We start from the raw sequence: 17,192 nt of genomic DNA, 5'->3' as shown, positions 1-17,192 counted from the left end.
ACTGATAAGGCACACAAACACAAGAGTGGGATGAGATACACACCATATATACTGTGTATATAGATATCTATATATAGATGTGTGAGCGAAATAGAGATCTGGACAGACCGTGCAGCCTTAAGTCCTGTTTGCAGTGCAGAGTGCTGCTGAGGTACCGAGTGTACATTACTGGGACTATCACCATGGAAACCACTGGGCAAGATGGAGGCAGAGGGAGCACGTCTCATTTTGTAAGTGTTTGCCCACACTCTCCGAAGAGTTTATAATATTTAGTTTATCCCTGTTGATCTCCCCCCACAGCTGAAATAATGCTCTGTGATAATATTTCTCTTCTTCTTTACTTTTGGCACCTTTCCCCATTCATTCACGCTAAATCTTTCTCTTTAAGTATGTTGTAATTTTCGAGCTAACGAACTCTTTTCATTCAATCAAATCTGACTTGTACGACTTGTACACCCTCTGTGGCCTCCACCCGTCCTTAATTTGTTCCTTCCTGTCCTTCCCTCTCTGCGGCTGCCAGTCGCTGCGTACAGCTATATTTTCCAGGGACTGGTAGCCACCCGCTCCCTGCCAGGCCAGACCACTGCACCGAGGAAGATGAAAGAACGGGAGGGCAACCGTTTCATGTGTCACCTCCCCCTGTGACACACACACACACACACACACACACACACACACACACACACACACACACACATGATGCATGTATACAGATGCCAAACACAGACACACGCACTCTCTTGAACTTTGTCACAAAGAGACAGACTCATACAAATATCCAGAGTAAAACAAATTACACCCGATATATACATAGTGTGGAAGAGGAGGGTTGAATGACCTCGGTTGGAAGAAAATGATGACAGTAACGAAACATTCAGAGGGGAAATATAAACAGAATGAAGCGTGGCGTATCAGCGACTTTATGGGAACAATCGGCACCATCGATTTCTTTCAAGACTACATAGAAATTAGCACCAACAAAGAAACACAAAACTGTGAGAAAACTAGTGCGGAGATACTGCACTTCAAAGCTGGAGGAAGCATTTTGTCTGTTTTCATGTTTGTTTCTTCTGGTCCCTCCACTGTACTCTTACCTATCTCACATCGACAGGAAAAATTAGAGAAGCAAGTCAAATAATTTAAATACAAAAACAAAGTAATTAGTTTACCTCTGAAGATTTGGGCAAATGCTTTACTGAAGATATTACTTTTTATTTTTGTCTGGGGAGCAGTTCTCACAGTTTATTAATTCCTACTTAAAGAAGTTTCTTGTGAAAAGAAAACAGCAAAAGTCTGGCAGCACAAACCTAACGTATAATGTCATTTAGTTCTGCATATGTCAAGTGGGGAAAGTAAATAAAGCGGTAAGTCACGATAATGTACTGAAAGAAGAAAAGCATGCACTTAAGTGAGTGACTGAATGACAGGTGAGTGCATAAGTGAGTAAATGAGCGAGTAGGTCGAGCTGAGATTACATTTTTTTTTATCTGGATGAGGACAGTCAAGCGTACATTCCCACTCTTAAATCAAATGTCAAACTCACTGACTAAGAACGGATTCCCGTGACTGATAAATTAGCGTTAAAAACAGTTTGCTTTTTTGCTGATCAGACAAAATCCAGTCCCATTAATTTATTCCCAACAATTTGAGAGTTTTATTTCTGAGTTCACGGGCATAAAATAGAGGAAAATATTTCCTCTTAAATGTGAACAACTTGAATGAATTTCCCCCTGCCTGTACTCTTGCCGTGGCTGTGAAGGGGTCCCTCTCCCATATTTTAACAGACCAATCGTAGTTTTACAAACTTTACTTCTGGCTTTTTCTGTCATCTTCTCACCCGATCATTTAAGTAATCAAATTTGTCATGTTTTCCTTCATTACAGGAAAAAGCAAATTTTGACTGAAGTGATTGTTAACAAGCGGGAAGGTGATAAAAACCACTTAGGAAACAAGTTCAATAACACTATATAGAAAAATACTTCATGAAATATATACAAAATTCCATGATATTCCATGAATTTTCACATCTGGAATAGACTTTTTATAATTCTCTGATATTCCAAAAATGACCAGTGGGAACCCCGTACATGAGACTGGTCCTGAAAAGGTGTTTCCTGGTCACAAAGACACGACTCAGAAAACATTCGTAATCTAGTGCAGTTCAAGAGCCCTTTTAATTCCCATTTGCCTTCATCACTATCTGATAAATCCTCGTTAATTTGTCTTCAGGAAGTAAATGTCTGTTCAATGTCTTGTTTACGGATTGCCTGATAGATATCTCGTCAAATTCGTGATTGAGAGAGACGATAAGAGAAATTGTGAGGAAACATACGGGGAACATGTGAAAGAAGGCCGAGGCAGGTGAATGAATTAGTCAGATGAAGCAAAGACGACAGTGAATCATGCAGCACTACGCAGTGTCAGCCAGTGATTTTACCCAGAGAGGTTAGCTCAGAGCCGGGGTTAGTAAGCTCCAGGGGCCCCTGGGTGCTGGAGGTGGTCGGAGGAGCCTCCGGTGGCAGTGGGTTAGTAACCAGCGCAGGCGCAGATGTGGCAGCACCAACAGTGTCATCGTCATCATCATCATCATCATCATCATCATCACCACCACCACCACCACCACCAAAGTGAAGCTGCTCTTCCTCAGCCCTCCACTCTTCCTCATCCTCACCCTTCTGACCATCAACCCCATCATCCTCAAGATGACTTCTCACTCTGTCCAAAACATCTGCGGAGACGGATGGACAGAAGGAAAGACGGACAGAAGGGAATACAAAATTTTAAAAAAAGGGAGGAAGGGCAGAGAGACGAAGAATGAAAAGTGAGGAGGAAGAGAAGAGGAAAGGGGAGGAGGTGAGGATGTAAGAAAAGAAGGGAAGTTAGGAGAAGTAAACAGAACATAGAGAACAAGGGAGGAGCGCAGAGAGAGACAATGCTTGGTTAGTTTGTGTCAACAGTCTGTGGAAAGAAAACATGTCAAACGACCGAATTTAATGATCCCCGCCTTAAATTTATAATCCACCATCACGTGTCTCCCACCCTCTCCGTCCACATCACCCTGTCAATACAACAGTGAACCTGATGCCATGATAGTTGTCGTCCTGTCTTTTAGAAAGTTTTTGCCCTCACAAACAGAAAGCAAAACTAATTGATCTCGTATCCAAATTAAGGCAGTAAACTCCAACAGAAGAAATTGATTGCGTCTGTTTGTGTGGATTTAAGCGCGCGGACGCACAAAATGTCCAAACAGACCTCGGTTTAATTTCCCTCACTCAAAGATCTGTGGCCGGCCTTTCTTGTTCCAGATAAAAGAGGCAGGCAAACAAAACAAAAAACCCACCAAAAAACATGAAAGCACATATTCCATTAAGTCTCCTGAGGGGCTCAATAGAAACAACAGTGTCTCCACATTAGGAACAAAACAACCCCCCCCCCCCCCCGAAAAAAAAAAAAAAAAAAAAAGCACGTTAGAAAGAAACTCCAGCGGAGACCTGAGCAGCTCTAGCTGCATGGATAACCCACCATGGATTAAAACAAAAACAATCAGTAAACAGTGTCAAGACTTTGCGACGCTCACTCCTCTGCTATTTACAGCAATGGTGGAGGAGAGAGAGACCGAGAACAAAGAGAGAAGGACAGGGAGTCAAAATAACAGTATTTCCTGTCTCTTTTTTTTTTTTTTTTTTTCTAATTTGCTAGCTGCGATGCGGAGCGTGCTAGCAAGCGCCATTCCTGCGTGGCTGGCTGAGGCCTAATTAATGGGAAGCCATGGTGATGGAGTTTGGAAAGTTTCTTTGCGGGCAGACACTTGGAGGGGGCAGCCCGAGCTGCATTTAAAGGACTGTGAATGGTGCTGAGGGGGGAGAGAGAGAGAGAGAGGGAGAGAGAGAGAGAGAGAGAGAGAGAAGGAGTTGGAGGAGGAGGAGGAGGAGGAGGAGGAGGTGGGGGGGGATCTCGGATTAGCCGTTCTGCTCTGCAGGCCTTGTGTATCACAGCCCACAGCATTTCTCTCTTCTCCTCATCCCCCCCACCTCGTTCCCTTCGTTCCTCCAACTCCATTTTTAACGAGATCAACAATTAGTCCAATTCAGAAAAGCTGAAGGAGCAAATAAATCAAGTGCTCCCCTCCCTCGCGCCTCGCCGTCCTTCTCCCGTTGTTTTAGCCAACATGTCGCTTCAACTCCCGTCATCTCGTCTCCAGTTGATCAGTTTTTGGGGTTTTGGTAATCTTTTTTTTTTTTTTTTTTCTCAGCTCAGAGGAACACGTCATGTTTCCTCTGAGCTGTCCTTTTTGTCGTCTTCTCACCAGAACAACGACGATTAGTTGATTCATCATTTGGAGGGCAGAAAAACAAAAACAAAAAAAAAACTGCCAACTTGTCTGATTCTAGCCTCTGAATCGTGGCGATTTTTCTGCGTTTATACGTGTAAACTGTGTATTTTGGGAGTTTTGGACACTCTTGTGCCATCAATAGTGGTTTAATTTCACGGACCACGTGTTTAATGAAGACACCAAAAGCCGCGTCTATCCATCGACGGAAGCCGCATCAAAATCTGTTATCCTTCATTCCCACTTCATATCAAGACACCTCTTCTTCCCTTTTCACTCTTACAAAACTCGTTTTTTTTTTATTTCCTCCTCCCTCTTCGTCCTCACCTGTCTCAACGATCACTTATTATTAGCATGCGACGCACCTGAAGACCAAACGAGAGGCGTAATGCAGACGAATCGGACACGAATAACTAGAGGCCTAATAATGGTCATCATGATAATAACCCCAATTTCAGGGAAATGGAAAGCAGTAGGAAATGCACACAGGCAGCCTTTTGCCACCTCTGCAAGCCTTTATTAGAAAGGTTTGGTGTTTTGAGCGTAATTTTGGCAGCGCAATGTGTTGTGTTGATTAACAATTACTGGGCGAACGAGACAAGGGAGGAGTCGCAGGGTAAACGGCTTCTCTTAATATAAGGATGGCGCTTTTTAGACCTGCGGCTGTTTTGTCAAATGGCATTTTGTTTTTCCTCTGAGGATTAGTCAGAACCCCTTTAGAGAGCATAATGGAAATGTGTGAGTCTTAGCACGTGTGGCTGAGGAAAGTGAGTGTATGTCAAAAGCATGCAACTGTGACTTTCTTTTTTTTTTTGTACTGGAGTTAAAAGAGAAATTAGGGAATGTTATTGTAACTCTGAAAGCCTGTTAATGCGGATAAATAAAGAGCGAATAAAAATGATGTGTCCATAAAGACGACATGTTTGAAGACGAGGGTGTTTGAAGAGTGCGCTGACCTCCAGCAGGAACAGCCCTGCCGCCCTTCGCTCTCTCGGCGCTCGTCGTGTCCAGCAGGCTCATGTCGGACATCTTGACTCCGGATCGAGCCTCGGCGATCAGCTGCCTGGCTCGCTCTCTCAGCTGCCTCCGCCGCTCGGCGTCCCGCTCCTGCACACGGGAACAGGGGAACGTCAGGGGACTGTTGTCGAGGTAGATGTTACGAGATAAATCAGGAAAAAAACAAAACGGTACAGTCCCGAATATCAGATGGAGTGTAAGGAAATTAGGACTGCTTGTTTACAGTGGCCACATAGAAAGGTGTCATATCAATATTCAACTTCGCTCTCTCAGGTTGTTTCGGGTATTTCGATGTATCCGAAACAATACTGGATATTTGTCATCGGTCTCATCATGCTCCATGAGTCCTTTCTTTCTACCCTCTGATATTAATCTCTAAAACATATCACCGTCTCAATTTAAACAGGTCACTCTCATTCACAGGTGGCGAACCCAAATACGAAAAGTCCTTTTCATATATCGTATAAAGACTTAAAATAATGTCTGTTTATGCCAACATTCGATCACTTGTGTTTTTCTATGTTTTTAGTTGTGATACATAAATGGCTGCTCATGTTTTGTTGCATGTTATTTCTGCTCGTGTGATGTGATTTTCATAACTGCTGCTGCTTATTACATTACGGCTACTTTAAGATGGCCCACTGCTGATAAAAAATAAAGACACTGTTATCTGAAATTTGTACACGACATCGGAAAAAGTGTTGCTATAAAACGGATGCACGCATCTCACTGTATTATGGAGTTATGAACATAGACACAGCCCCTCCCCTCCCCCCGTCTCACACACACACACACACACACACACACACACACACACACACACACACACACACACACACACACACACACACACACCATCTTGGCACTAGACAGATACTGTATTGAGCCGTAACCATCAGAGCAATGGCAGAAATGCCATTTTCAGCTCGATCCAATCTGATCTCACTGATAGCACAGGCCGCGCACACACACACACACACACACACACACACACACACACACACACACACACACACACACACACACAGAGCAGACGGGAAAACCTTGATGATGTCAATTGACAAGCACTTAACTGATGACGAGCACACACACTGGGTGCACAGGCTACAACTACATACAGTGACTAGATAGACACAAACAAATATCCAGGACAGGTGGATGAAAAGAAAGTGGCACAAACAATGAAAATAAGAGACACAAAGAAGAGAAGAGGAACAGAAAGAAATCTTTAAATAATAATAATAAAAAAAAAAGTGCTTTGAAAAGCAGCTATGAAAGATTATACTGATTTTAAAAAGTATCCAGGCTCTTAAGTTGTCCTACTTTTATGACTGGAGTTGTGTTTCCATGCATGCAAGTCAATTGTAAAAAAAAAAAAATGGCTGCACGTTTGAAGCCTCTACTACTACTACAGCAGAAGCTATAAGGCTCACGAACAAACAACAACTTAAACAAACCCCGTCTCGCACTCGCATGCATGAACTCGTCGACCAAAACACACAGTCACCTACACACACTCCTCCAAAACCTGAACCCACCCCCCCCTCCTATCCCAAACATACACAAGCACATAGGACCCAGGGGAGAGTGAAGCTGCATTTCTCTGTCGCTGCTCTCCCTCCCTGTGGTTTCCTGTTAATCAGGCTTCTCCATATTGAGGCAGGGGTTTTAGGGCTGGCCTATTGAAGCCGCCCATTTATCCATTAACAAAACAAGCAGCGCCAGCTAATGAGCTACATCTCTCCATTTCCATGTCAATTGTTTGTTTGTAGCTATTGTTTGGCCGGGACAATGGGGTTGTATTGTAAATGACAGCAACCCTAATGCACTCTGTGTATGTGTGTGTGTGTGTGTGTGTGTGTGTGTGTGTGTGGGAGGGGGGCGGGCCCAGGGGGATGCCCACGGGGAGAGGACAACACACCTTAGAGAGAGACTGATAAAAAAAAAAAATAAAAAAAAAAAGAGAGGGAGAGAGACAGTGTCAGAGGGAAAAGAAAGAGACAGAAAGACAGATAAAGAGTGAGGACAGGAGTGAGAGAAGTCACAACACTTCTTCCCCGGCTCTCATTCACCACAGTTCCAGGCGACAGAGCAAGGAAACGAGATTTGTGGTTTGAAAAATAGAAATATATATGCTGAAAACACGTTACAAAGTGTTTTACAAAGAGAAAAAAAACACTTGAAAAAGACAAATTGTATCCGGAAACAAGATTTGTTTGTCAATTATAGGTTTCACAATGTGAAAGTGATCAGTTACTTCACTAAAAACAATGCATTTTCATGTAATATCATAGCTATATAAAATACATTAGCTATAGTGGCGGAGGTGCTGTGAAAACACGCCTTAATGTTGTGACAGTCGGGGAAACCCTGGATTAAGAATCACAATGACAACGAATTAATGGATAATTATGAGTACAGTGGTAACTCAGTTTGTGTTTACATTTGTGTAACCTAGCAACATGATACAAAATACACAACTGTTTCTGTTCACTTTAGAAATGCAGTGCGCAAGAAAGTAAATGTGTGTGACAAGACACATGCGTGCAAAACAGAAGAGGATCTAAAACCCCCCTTTCAGACCAACACGGCGAGGCAGGTTAAAACTTGTAAGGGGTCTTTCCGTACGTTCAACCCCACCACCGACCTATATGTGATATGGTGTACGGTAGGAGGACAGGAAGCACTGCCTGAAACACCTCTTTCAAAAGAGCCCTTGTAATGATCTCTGCCGAGTGGAAGGATGATTTTGTTTAGGAAACATTCGGCTGCACGACAACCTTGATAAGGGGTTGAGATGAAAGCCATTGATAAACCTAAACAGGCGCTAAGATCATCTATCAAAGTTAAAAAGGGGTGAAGTTTCTGTTACAGTTTTCGGACCAGACACAAAGAATAATTGCTTTTCCTTCTTCATACTTGTTACATTTTGTTCCAGTATTTCTTTCTTTCCATCCGTGCTTCCTTCTTTTTTCATTTTTTTTCATCATGTTTTATAAGCAGTCCTCTCCCCGCTTTTATAAATGTAATATGATAAACAGTAATGTCACCGATGGCCTTCTGGCTATGAACTGGTTCCGATATCCAATCTGGCCTTCACAGATATGGATGCAGCTACCAGTTTGAGTGTGCCTGTGTGTGTTGTAGCTATATATATATATATATATATACACACACATACATACATACAGCTCAGGCCCCCGACACAATCCAAAACATCCCGGTGCATTATTGTTGTTAGCCATTTTGGGGACAGGAAATGGGAAATTGACTTTGCCTATCCAGAGGCTAGGATTAACACTATAGAAAAATGCATCTGACTAGCGACTAGCTCCATCAGCTACGGAGCCACCATTCAAAAATATGAGAATGTGTTTTGGAGGGGAGAGGAGAGGCTTTTTTTTTTTTTTTTTTTATTGTGTGAAACGATCTCGTATAAAATCTATCTGTGGCTAATTTTACTTGAGTGCATGTGAGTTTGCAAAACTGTTGGAATACGTGTCGTTTGTATCGGTTACCGTCAGGAAGTAGAAGTAGTAACCTGAGGCAAAATAAAGGTTTCGGTTTTCATTATCAAACAAAAACAAAAAAAAAACACGTCAATGATTCAAGAAGACCTTCTTATATTCATAAGAGTTGGACACAATGCAGAGAAAGTGACGACAAAGTACGACTTGCAAGACACAAAGCAGACTTCTACTTTAGATGAATTAGTCTCCAGAAATGTGTTTACATCATGCAAACAGGTGCCTGTCAACTCGCTCAGCCCAATTACAACTCATTGTTTTGTAGCAACACGGTATGCCAGAAAACTTTTTTCATTCATAGGACAGACGGGTCGACCGAGTGGAGATTAAATGCCACCTAGTGGACGCGATACTAAAACGCGAACTACTTCCAACTTGGAAAGCGGCATAAATACATACACATACGGCGCTTGGATTTGGCAAGATCAGACAACAACAACAACAACAAGGGTGGATCCAAAAGCCACGGGGATGCAACTTTAAAAAAAACCAAAAAACCAGCAGAGAGGACAAACCCAACCAGCCACGTCATTACATGATCAAAGCCAGGATGAAAAAGGAGCAGAAAAAAAGGAGGAGAGAAAGCGAGTCAGCTGGTGGTCAACGGGCAGCGGCGGCTTCAAGAATGGAGACTCAGGAGGAGAAGAGACTTTTCTTTTTAAAAATGGCGACAGCCAGAACAATCGCGTACTGTGTCTTCCATCGACTGCTGCGAACCTCCAGAGGAAGAGAGGCTAAACGGTTGAGTGCGAGGCTGAGACAGAGGGCTCCTCTGTGGGCTTGGCGTCGGGCGAGGACCCCCTCTCCGCTCCGGAGGCTCTCTTTGAGCACAGGGGGAGCCGGTTGTCGCCTTGGTTGCTCTTTTCTGGGCGAGTAGAAAGAGGGAGGGAGGGCACGCACCACTGGTCATGTACAGAGGCCTGGCGTGGGCACAGAGTGATGCCACACACACACACACACACACACACACACACACACAGAGCAATGCGCACACAATCACTATCTAAAAAGGGTTTGCCAACCTCCCAGATAGCCAGCCAGTCTGGCAGCCAGTCATGCAGCTCCAGACATTTGTCATGACAGGCTAATTCACAGTCAAGAGGTGCTTTAGGTCTCTATCTTTCCCAGGCACGCACACACACACACACACACACACACACACACACAATAAAGAGCTACAGAACACACACACACACACACACACACACACACACACACACACACACACACACACACACACCAAACCAGTCAGATAGCTGTGTAATCACACACCCGTCAGCATTGTTTCAATTGCCAGAGTGACGGTCCAGACACAACGCACACGCAGGTAGAAATCAATCAACTGTTGGTAGTTCATTCAAACCACAAAAACAAAAACAACACGGAGTCGACACATGACAAACTTTAATGTTATTATACGCTTTAAAAGCGGCAATTAAAAGCCGTATCATCACTCTACGTCTACTTTCTGACAATTTCCACCTGGAGATATATAAAAGAGAATTAACTGAATCACTTAATTTAGATTTTTTTTTTAAAAATTTTTATCTATTAAACCTGAAAACCTGTCTGTTGCTACATATTGACATACAGCTATACATATACATACAAAACTGATTGGAATCTTAATATTTTCAACATTGATGTTACAATGTGATAATTATGGAACATTATTGTGATGGTAATAATTCCTTTAAAAAAAAAAACAATGGTATCTACAGTTGATGCGATGGGCTATCAAACCAGGTTGAGAGCGAGGATCGATGGTGACCAACCAACAACAACATCCTCTTTGTGACAGGAAGCGATGGGGCTTATGGGAAATGTGGTCTTCAGTTTGAGAATCACTAACGGAGGCTTCAAATTATCTGTTCACTTTAATTACACTGTAATGTATCAAAAACAAATATGGGTATATATATAAAAATAATACATGTGCCAATTTTTTTTTATTTTTTTAAATCTATTAATTTTTCTTCAAAAATTTCAGTAAAGACGGAGAAATTGGGGGAAAAAGGGAGAGAGAGTGAAAGACGGAGAGGGAGGGAGGGAGAGACGGAGAGGGGAGCTTATCGGCCGGCTCCAGACGGAGTGCGCGGATCAATGGGCGCGCGAGGCCCACAGCGATCAATGCATTTGATAAAGAATTAAAGAAGAGCCACTGTACATGGCTATCAAAGAACCAGGACACGGCCTAATTATGATTCGACGGGTGCGTGCCCATGATAGGGGTCCATGTGTGCATGTATGTGTGTGTGTGTGTGTTATATGTACATAAATATAGAAATCGGGGAGATGGCAGCATGGAAGTGCCGGCTATGTACTGGTGTGTCATATGTGGAGGTGCGTGTGTGTGTGTGTAGATCTAAAGGTCCGGGAGTGGTGTGTAAGTGTACGAGTGAGGATTTAAATATTAGTGTGTATGCATGCGTCTGAATGGTGGTGTGGAGTGTGTTGCTGTAGTTGTAAAAACAAGCTTTTGTTTATACATTGTATGTGTGAAATTTTTAAACGGTCTATGTTTGTGATGAGTCTGATAGAATGACTGAGATTATTTCCTACTTTTTTTGTTTATAAAAAAAAGGATCAGCGATGTAGTAATAAACAATCAGGCAGGTTTTTTTTTCTTTATTATTAAGCTGTTTTGCGTTATTTGTATTTCATCAGTCTTTGTGTGTTGTAATATCTTGTATGTGTGTTTTCTGTTTAGATGTGTCTTTAAATGGTCTAATCCCCATAAAAATAACACAAATAATATATTATTTGGGAAATAGCTGCAGCAGTACATAGATGCAGATGTGAAAGACTACACTTCAAATAGTGTGTATATGACAGAGAATATCATTTGTATTCACCAGTTTGGAATGTGTGTCTCAAATATAAAAAAAAAACAAAGGTGTGTGTGTGTGTGTGTGTGTGTGTGTGTAAAATCAAGCTGATATTCTTTAAGCAAATAAACTTTGTTTGACTTGGGATCTGTTTAACTGCGGTTTTCACAGTTGAATTAACAGTTTGTCCTGCGCACATTGTGTGTGTGTGTGTGTGTGTACTTAAAGGGCACTCGTACAGTAGGACAGGTATAACAAGTAGAGTGGAGCGCACACACGCAGACACACAAAAGTCAGAGGAGCTCGTCAATCTGACAGACGAGTAAGATGGGAAGGTTTTGCCCTTTGAATAGACAGGATAATTGCTGGGGAGGGGGGAGGGGAGGAGGACGGAAAGAGGTGAAGGGAGTAAGAGAGGAGGAGAGAGGTGGAAAGAAAGAGATGGAGAACATGAGCTCAACTCAGGCTCCGCCCCCTTTCATGGAAAATACAACTGACTTTTTGCAGTTATGGCCTTTTTTTTTTTTTTTTTTTAAAGTGCCGCCGGTTCCTCGGCCAGAAGTCCTGCCCCCGAGGAACCATCAGGGTGGAGAAGGATAGTTGGTCGAGCCCGTATATCGACCACTACTGTGTGCATGTGAAAATATATCTGTAAACTGATTTTTTGTTTTTAATCCAGTTTCAATCAAGACTATAATGTTGACTGGTTGAAGAAAACCCTTGTAATTGCCAATATCTTCTATTTTAACAATACGGATGTTTAAATGACAGTTTTGTGGCTTTAAGTGAGCAAGAGACGCTATATTGAACTCTGTTTACTTATTGTGACATTTTGGTTACGTATTAAAGCATAAAACCAAAAAAAAAAAACAGTTAAAAATGTCTCTCCTTCTAAACTGCAATTTTAAATCACGATGTGATTTAAATATAACTTTGAAAAACTTCACACAACTGTGCAACATCACAGAAAAAACAATAATACTTTTGTTTTCTTGTTGCATTAAAAAAAAAAAAAAAGACTTTTCCTCTTCAATCTGTAATTTCGTGAATGTGCAGAATATTTTTAGTTCTTTCAGATTAAAACACAAATGCAAATTCACTTCAGGAGACATTTTGTTCTCGACTCATTGAGTGAAGTTTCTGGAAAGTCCTAAAAAGGCTCACCAGCATTACAGGTGATATTCTGAATCATGGATTCACTAAAGTACAAATCACATAAAAGTATCAAACTATGGACAACGAGTGAATGTACACACACATGCATATGCTTGTGTACACGTTGAAGTATCAAATCCAAGCTAAACTCTATCACACAAAGGTCCACACATGTATAGAGTGATTTAACTTTCCACTTAAACTTAAACAAATTCTTCAGACACACAGTAAAGTGATGGGATTACTGTAATCTCATATGCAATAAATGTCCAATATTCTCGTTATTTTTTTTTTTTTTTGAGGACCTCATCCGTCTTATTTTATTTACAAAGCAGCTTTGAGAGACACAGAAAGACAGAGAGGGGGAGAAAGCGAAAGACCAGAGCTACAGGGGCGGACATGAAAAACATTTGACACTTCCACTTGGTCAAACGTGAACAAAATAACAAAGAGAGGAAAAAGCGGGAGAGGTGCATGTGTTCAGAAGAGGTATGTAAGTGTATGTGAATTACAGCTTTTCTTCTCTGATGGCTTGATCAGCTCTTGTGATGCAATTCAGAGAGCTGTCTTTCTCTTGCTCGTTAACACACACACACACACACACACACACACACACACACACACACACACACATGCGCGAGCACAAACACACACTCAATTTAGAGACTGCCTTTGATCTCCACTCCAGCCAATTCAGCCACGACACATACCCACACACTCCTAGACGAGCACACACACATAGCCCAAAGAAACTCCCCGGCAAACTATTTAGTTTCATTAGGGGCAGATTCTTCAAAAAGAAGAGGGAGAGCAAGAGAAAGGAGGGTAGGAGGAAGGAGGGTGAAGGAAGAAGAGGAAGAAGAGAAGCGGAACAAAATTGAGAACGGGGGAGAAGAAAGGGACGGCAGCCACATTAAAATGAGACCTGGAGAAAAACTATTACTGCTGGGAGAAAGTTGAAAAGGAGAGTGGTCGGGAGGAGGAGGAGGGGAATGAAGAACAAAGTGTGGACAAAAAAGGAGAGTGCGCCAGGCCATACTGGCATTTTCAAAACATATATTTATTTTTTTCTTCTATATTTGCTGCACAGACGGGATTTTAGCGGTTTAGCTTTTTCAGAGGTTGAACCCACGAGGAGAAAACTGCCATTTAAATATCTGCATTCTCGAGTTGTAAGATTATCACATCATTCCAGGATTATATGTAACATCTACGGAAAGAGGAGTCGTAAAATCAGCTGACAATAAAGTTTATTCTGGCATGAATTGCAGAAAAAAATTATGAAACTGTGCTTCAATTTGTCCTGATGATGAACTAAATCAAGAATATTCCACCATAAAAAAGAGCATGTCCAACTCTAAACACGGACATTAAAGTCCTGTTTTTGTTTGTTGTGATTAGTCGGTTGCCAATGTGACAAAGTTCACATTTCTACCTGTTTGGAAATTAAAGCCAACAGGCAGGTAACAAGTAACCTGTTGTGACTTCTTCTATAATTGCTTGGATGAAATACACAAGAATAAGTCACACAATGTGTTTCAGAGGTTTTGGTACCTTTAGGAATGACAAAGTTAAGTCTGGGGGCTTTGACACAAAAGACAAAAGAAAAAAAAAGAAAAGATAAGTAAAGAAAGAGAGAGAATGACTGAGGAAAGAAAGAAAGAGACAGAGACAAAGAAAGAAAGAAAGAAAGAAAGAAAGAAAGAAAGAAAGAAGGAAAAGAGATGCTGTGTGGAGGAGAAAATGAGGACATGATTGCAGTCATGTCAGGATCAGAGGACAGGCAGCAGATGGGAATGGATGACAACACCCACAGGTCACCGCAGCAGAGGCCCAGAGTCCTCTCCACCGCTGAGGAGGAGGAGGAGGAGGGACGACGGGAGGAGGAGGAGCGACGCGGGAGGGAGGGGCGGTCGGGGTGCTGGTCGGCAAAAATCAAACGGGACCCAATTATAGGAATCACAACGAGTCAGTGAGCAGGGGAACTCTCTTACCTGGAAAACACCAAGGCATTTGCGTGCACTCATGAACGCATACCACAAGGGCGCACACACACACACACACACACACACACACACACACACACACACACACACACACACACACACACACACACAAAAACAAAAAAACTGCAGAAGTGCACAGGTGCTACAAACTTGCACATAAAGTACACACATATTTTTTGCAAAAGAAATACACACAGAGTTGCACATGCTTGTGTGTCCACGTGCACACACTTCTCCCAAAACCAAGAGAGGATCCTGATAATTAGCCTGGCCAGGCCGGTGTGAAATTACTGTTCTCATCTGCTAATGGATGAGAAGACCTGAAGCGAATAGACACAGACACACAGACACACACACACACACACACACACACACACACACTTTTCTCTATTAAAATAATAACAGTGGGAAAGACTAAAGAGCCAAAGAAAGACTAGATAAAAAATTGGGACGTCTGCACTGAGAATAAAAAAAAAAAAAAGAGAATAAAGTCTTTGCCCTCGATATTTTTAGGAAAGCTCATTAATTACCTATCTGGCTGCTGCGTGGAAAAGAGGGTGGTGACATTACAACATTACAAGACATCTGCACTACCGACTACTGATATGTTGTGAAGGCCACCTATGAGGAGGGGGAGGAGGAGGAGGAGGAGGATGGGGAGGGGGGCACAAAACAATTAGTCGTACTGCTCGCCCATCAAAGACCACAGAGAGAGAAGAAAACGGAGGAGAGAGGACACGGAGGAAAAACAAAAGGAGAAAGTGATGGGAAAAGAAAGAATCGGAGAAGAAGACCTGAGATGAAAGAGGGACAGAAACAAGAGAGAGAGAGAGAGAGAGAGAGAGAGAGAGAGAGAGAGAGAGAGAGAGAGAGGAAAGTGAGTGAGAAGACAGGGAGGAAAAAAAGAAAGAGAAAACTGAACCTGTGACCTTAGATGAAAGAAACAGTCACTGTGGGCTACAATTAGGGATGGCAGGAGGGAGAGCATAGGTCAGGAGAACAGGACACACGCACGCGAGCGCACACACACACACACACACACACACACACACACACACACACACACACACACACACACACACACACACACACACACACACACCACATTCATGCTGATGTCAGTCACTGTAGCTGTTGATGTGTGGGTATTTATGCACAACAGACCCGACTCTAATTTTGATCTTTTACAGTTTCATTCACTATAAACATGCAAAGAATTGATTTCAGTACAGCCACATATCGATTTGTGCGTTTCAGATTAAAATAAGCTGTAAAAAAACAACAACAACAACCCTCAGTTCTGATTTTATTTACGTAAATATCAATATGATGTAAGAAATAAGACCGATGTTCTCTTTAATCTGCATCTGTTGTGTCTTGTTTGCATAGTTTTTCAAGTTAAAAAAACAACAACTGCAAAATGCCGAACTTCCCCAGGTTTAAAAAAAATTAATACATTTTTGATGGCATATTATGGACAAATCAACAGATACTTTATATTGGGAGATAAGGCTGAAGGTAAAAGGTGCGATGATGGGAGCGTTGAGATGACATCAAATAAGGTCAAGCGCAGGTGCCAGATGTGATTGGGAGGAGGAGGAGGGGGGGGGGGGGGTTATTGTTTACATTCACGAGATGTACTTCTTATACAGTTGATATTCCAAATAGTCACAAAAATGTGATGTCATCTAGATGCAATTAAAGATTTAATTTGTGATGTAAATTGCAGCAGGAGATGATTTCTGAATTTAAGGAGGGCCGACATTATCAGGAACAATAAAGAAGAAGTTAACTTCTTTGACCTCCTGTAAGTTTCTCAGGACACAAATATTCATTAGCAGAAGGATCAGACCTTCCGTGTGTCGATTCCCGGAAAGATTGTCTTTCAGGAGAGATTTGGATGAAGCGTTTGGTGTTTTATTTTGAACTTTGGATTCATCGTTGTCTGTGTGGAGAGAAGATTTCCTTCCACTGACGACGGCCGACCCCCCCCTCCTACCCTTCACCACACACACACACACACACACACACACACACACACACACACACACACACACACACACACACACACACACACACACACACATCAGCCTCCTCCCTGGAAGAATGAAGCCTGCTTTAATTCAATTAAATTGTACCTTATGCATGCTAAACCGCAAAACACCTACTTAGACAGATGAAGAGTTAAATGGGAAAGGCTTGGGCCTCTCCAGCTGATAACACGGGCGCGCGCACACACACACACACACACACACGCTCATGCTAATCAAGACAAGACATCAAGTAATCTAATCTGAATCACTAACAATTATCAGCACATTGGCCTCGA

General features: G+C 42.2%; 1 protein-coding gene across 8 annotated transcripts in view; it reads right to left on the bottom strand.

Annotated features, from left to right (window-relative positions):
- The window catches only part of ehbp1 (EH domain binding protein 1), a 137,865-nt gene that overhangs the window by 43,231 nt on the left and 77,442 nt on the right, over positions 1 to 17,192 (bottom strand). For 5 of the 8 annotated variants that reach the window (XM_069144219.1, XM_069144214.1, XM_069144212.1 and 2 more), the window contains 2 exons: positions 5,287 to 5,437; positions 2,438 to 2,728 (listed from right to left, as the gene is read on the bottom strand). In XM_069144219.1, the coding sequence (XP_069000320.1) occupies positions 2,438 to 2,728; positions 5,287 to 5,437 (442 nt within the window). The remainder of the gene's footprint in view (positions 1 to 2,437; positions 2,729 to 5,286; positions 5,438 to 17,192) is intronic. The other 3 variants (XM_069144218.1, XM_069144220.1, XM_069144217.1) reach the window with 2 other exon arrangements.

The sequence above is a fragment of the Embiotoca jacksoni genome, unplaced genomic scaffold (assembly GCF_022577435.1).
Source record: "Embiotoca jacksoni isolate LCO1_2020_lvr unplaced genomic scaffold, fEmbJac1.0.p SCAF_12, whole genome shotgun sequence".
NCBI lineage: Eukaryota > Metazoa > Chordata > Actinopteri > Embiotocidae > Embiotoca > Embiotoca jacksoni.
This window is presented reverse-complemented; position numbering and strand designations above follow the sequence as displayed.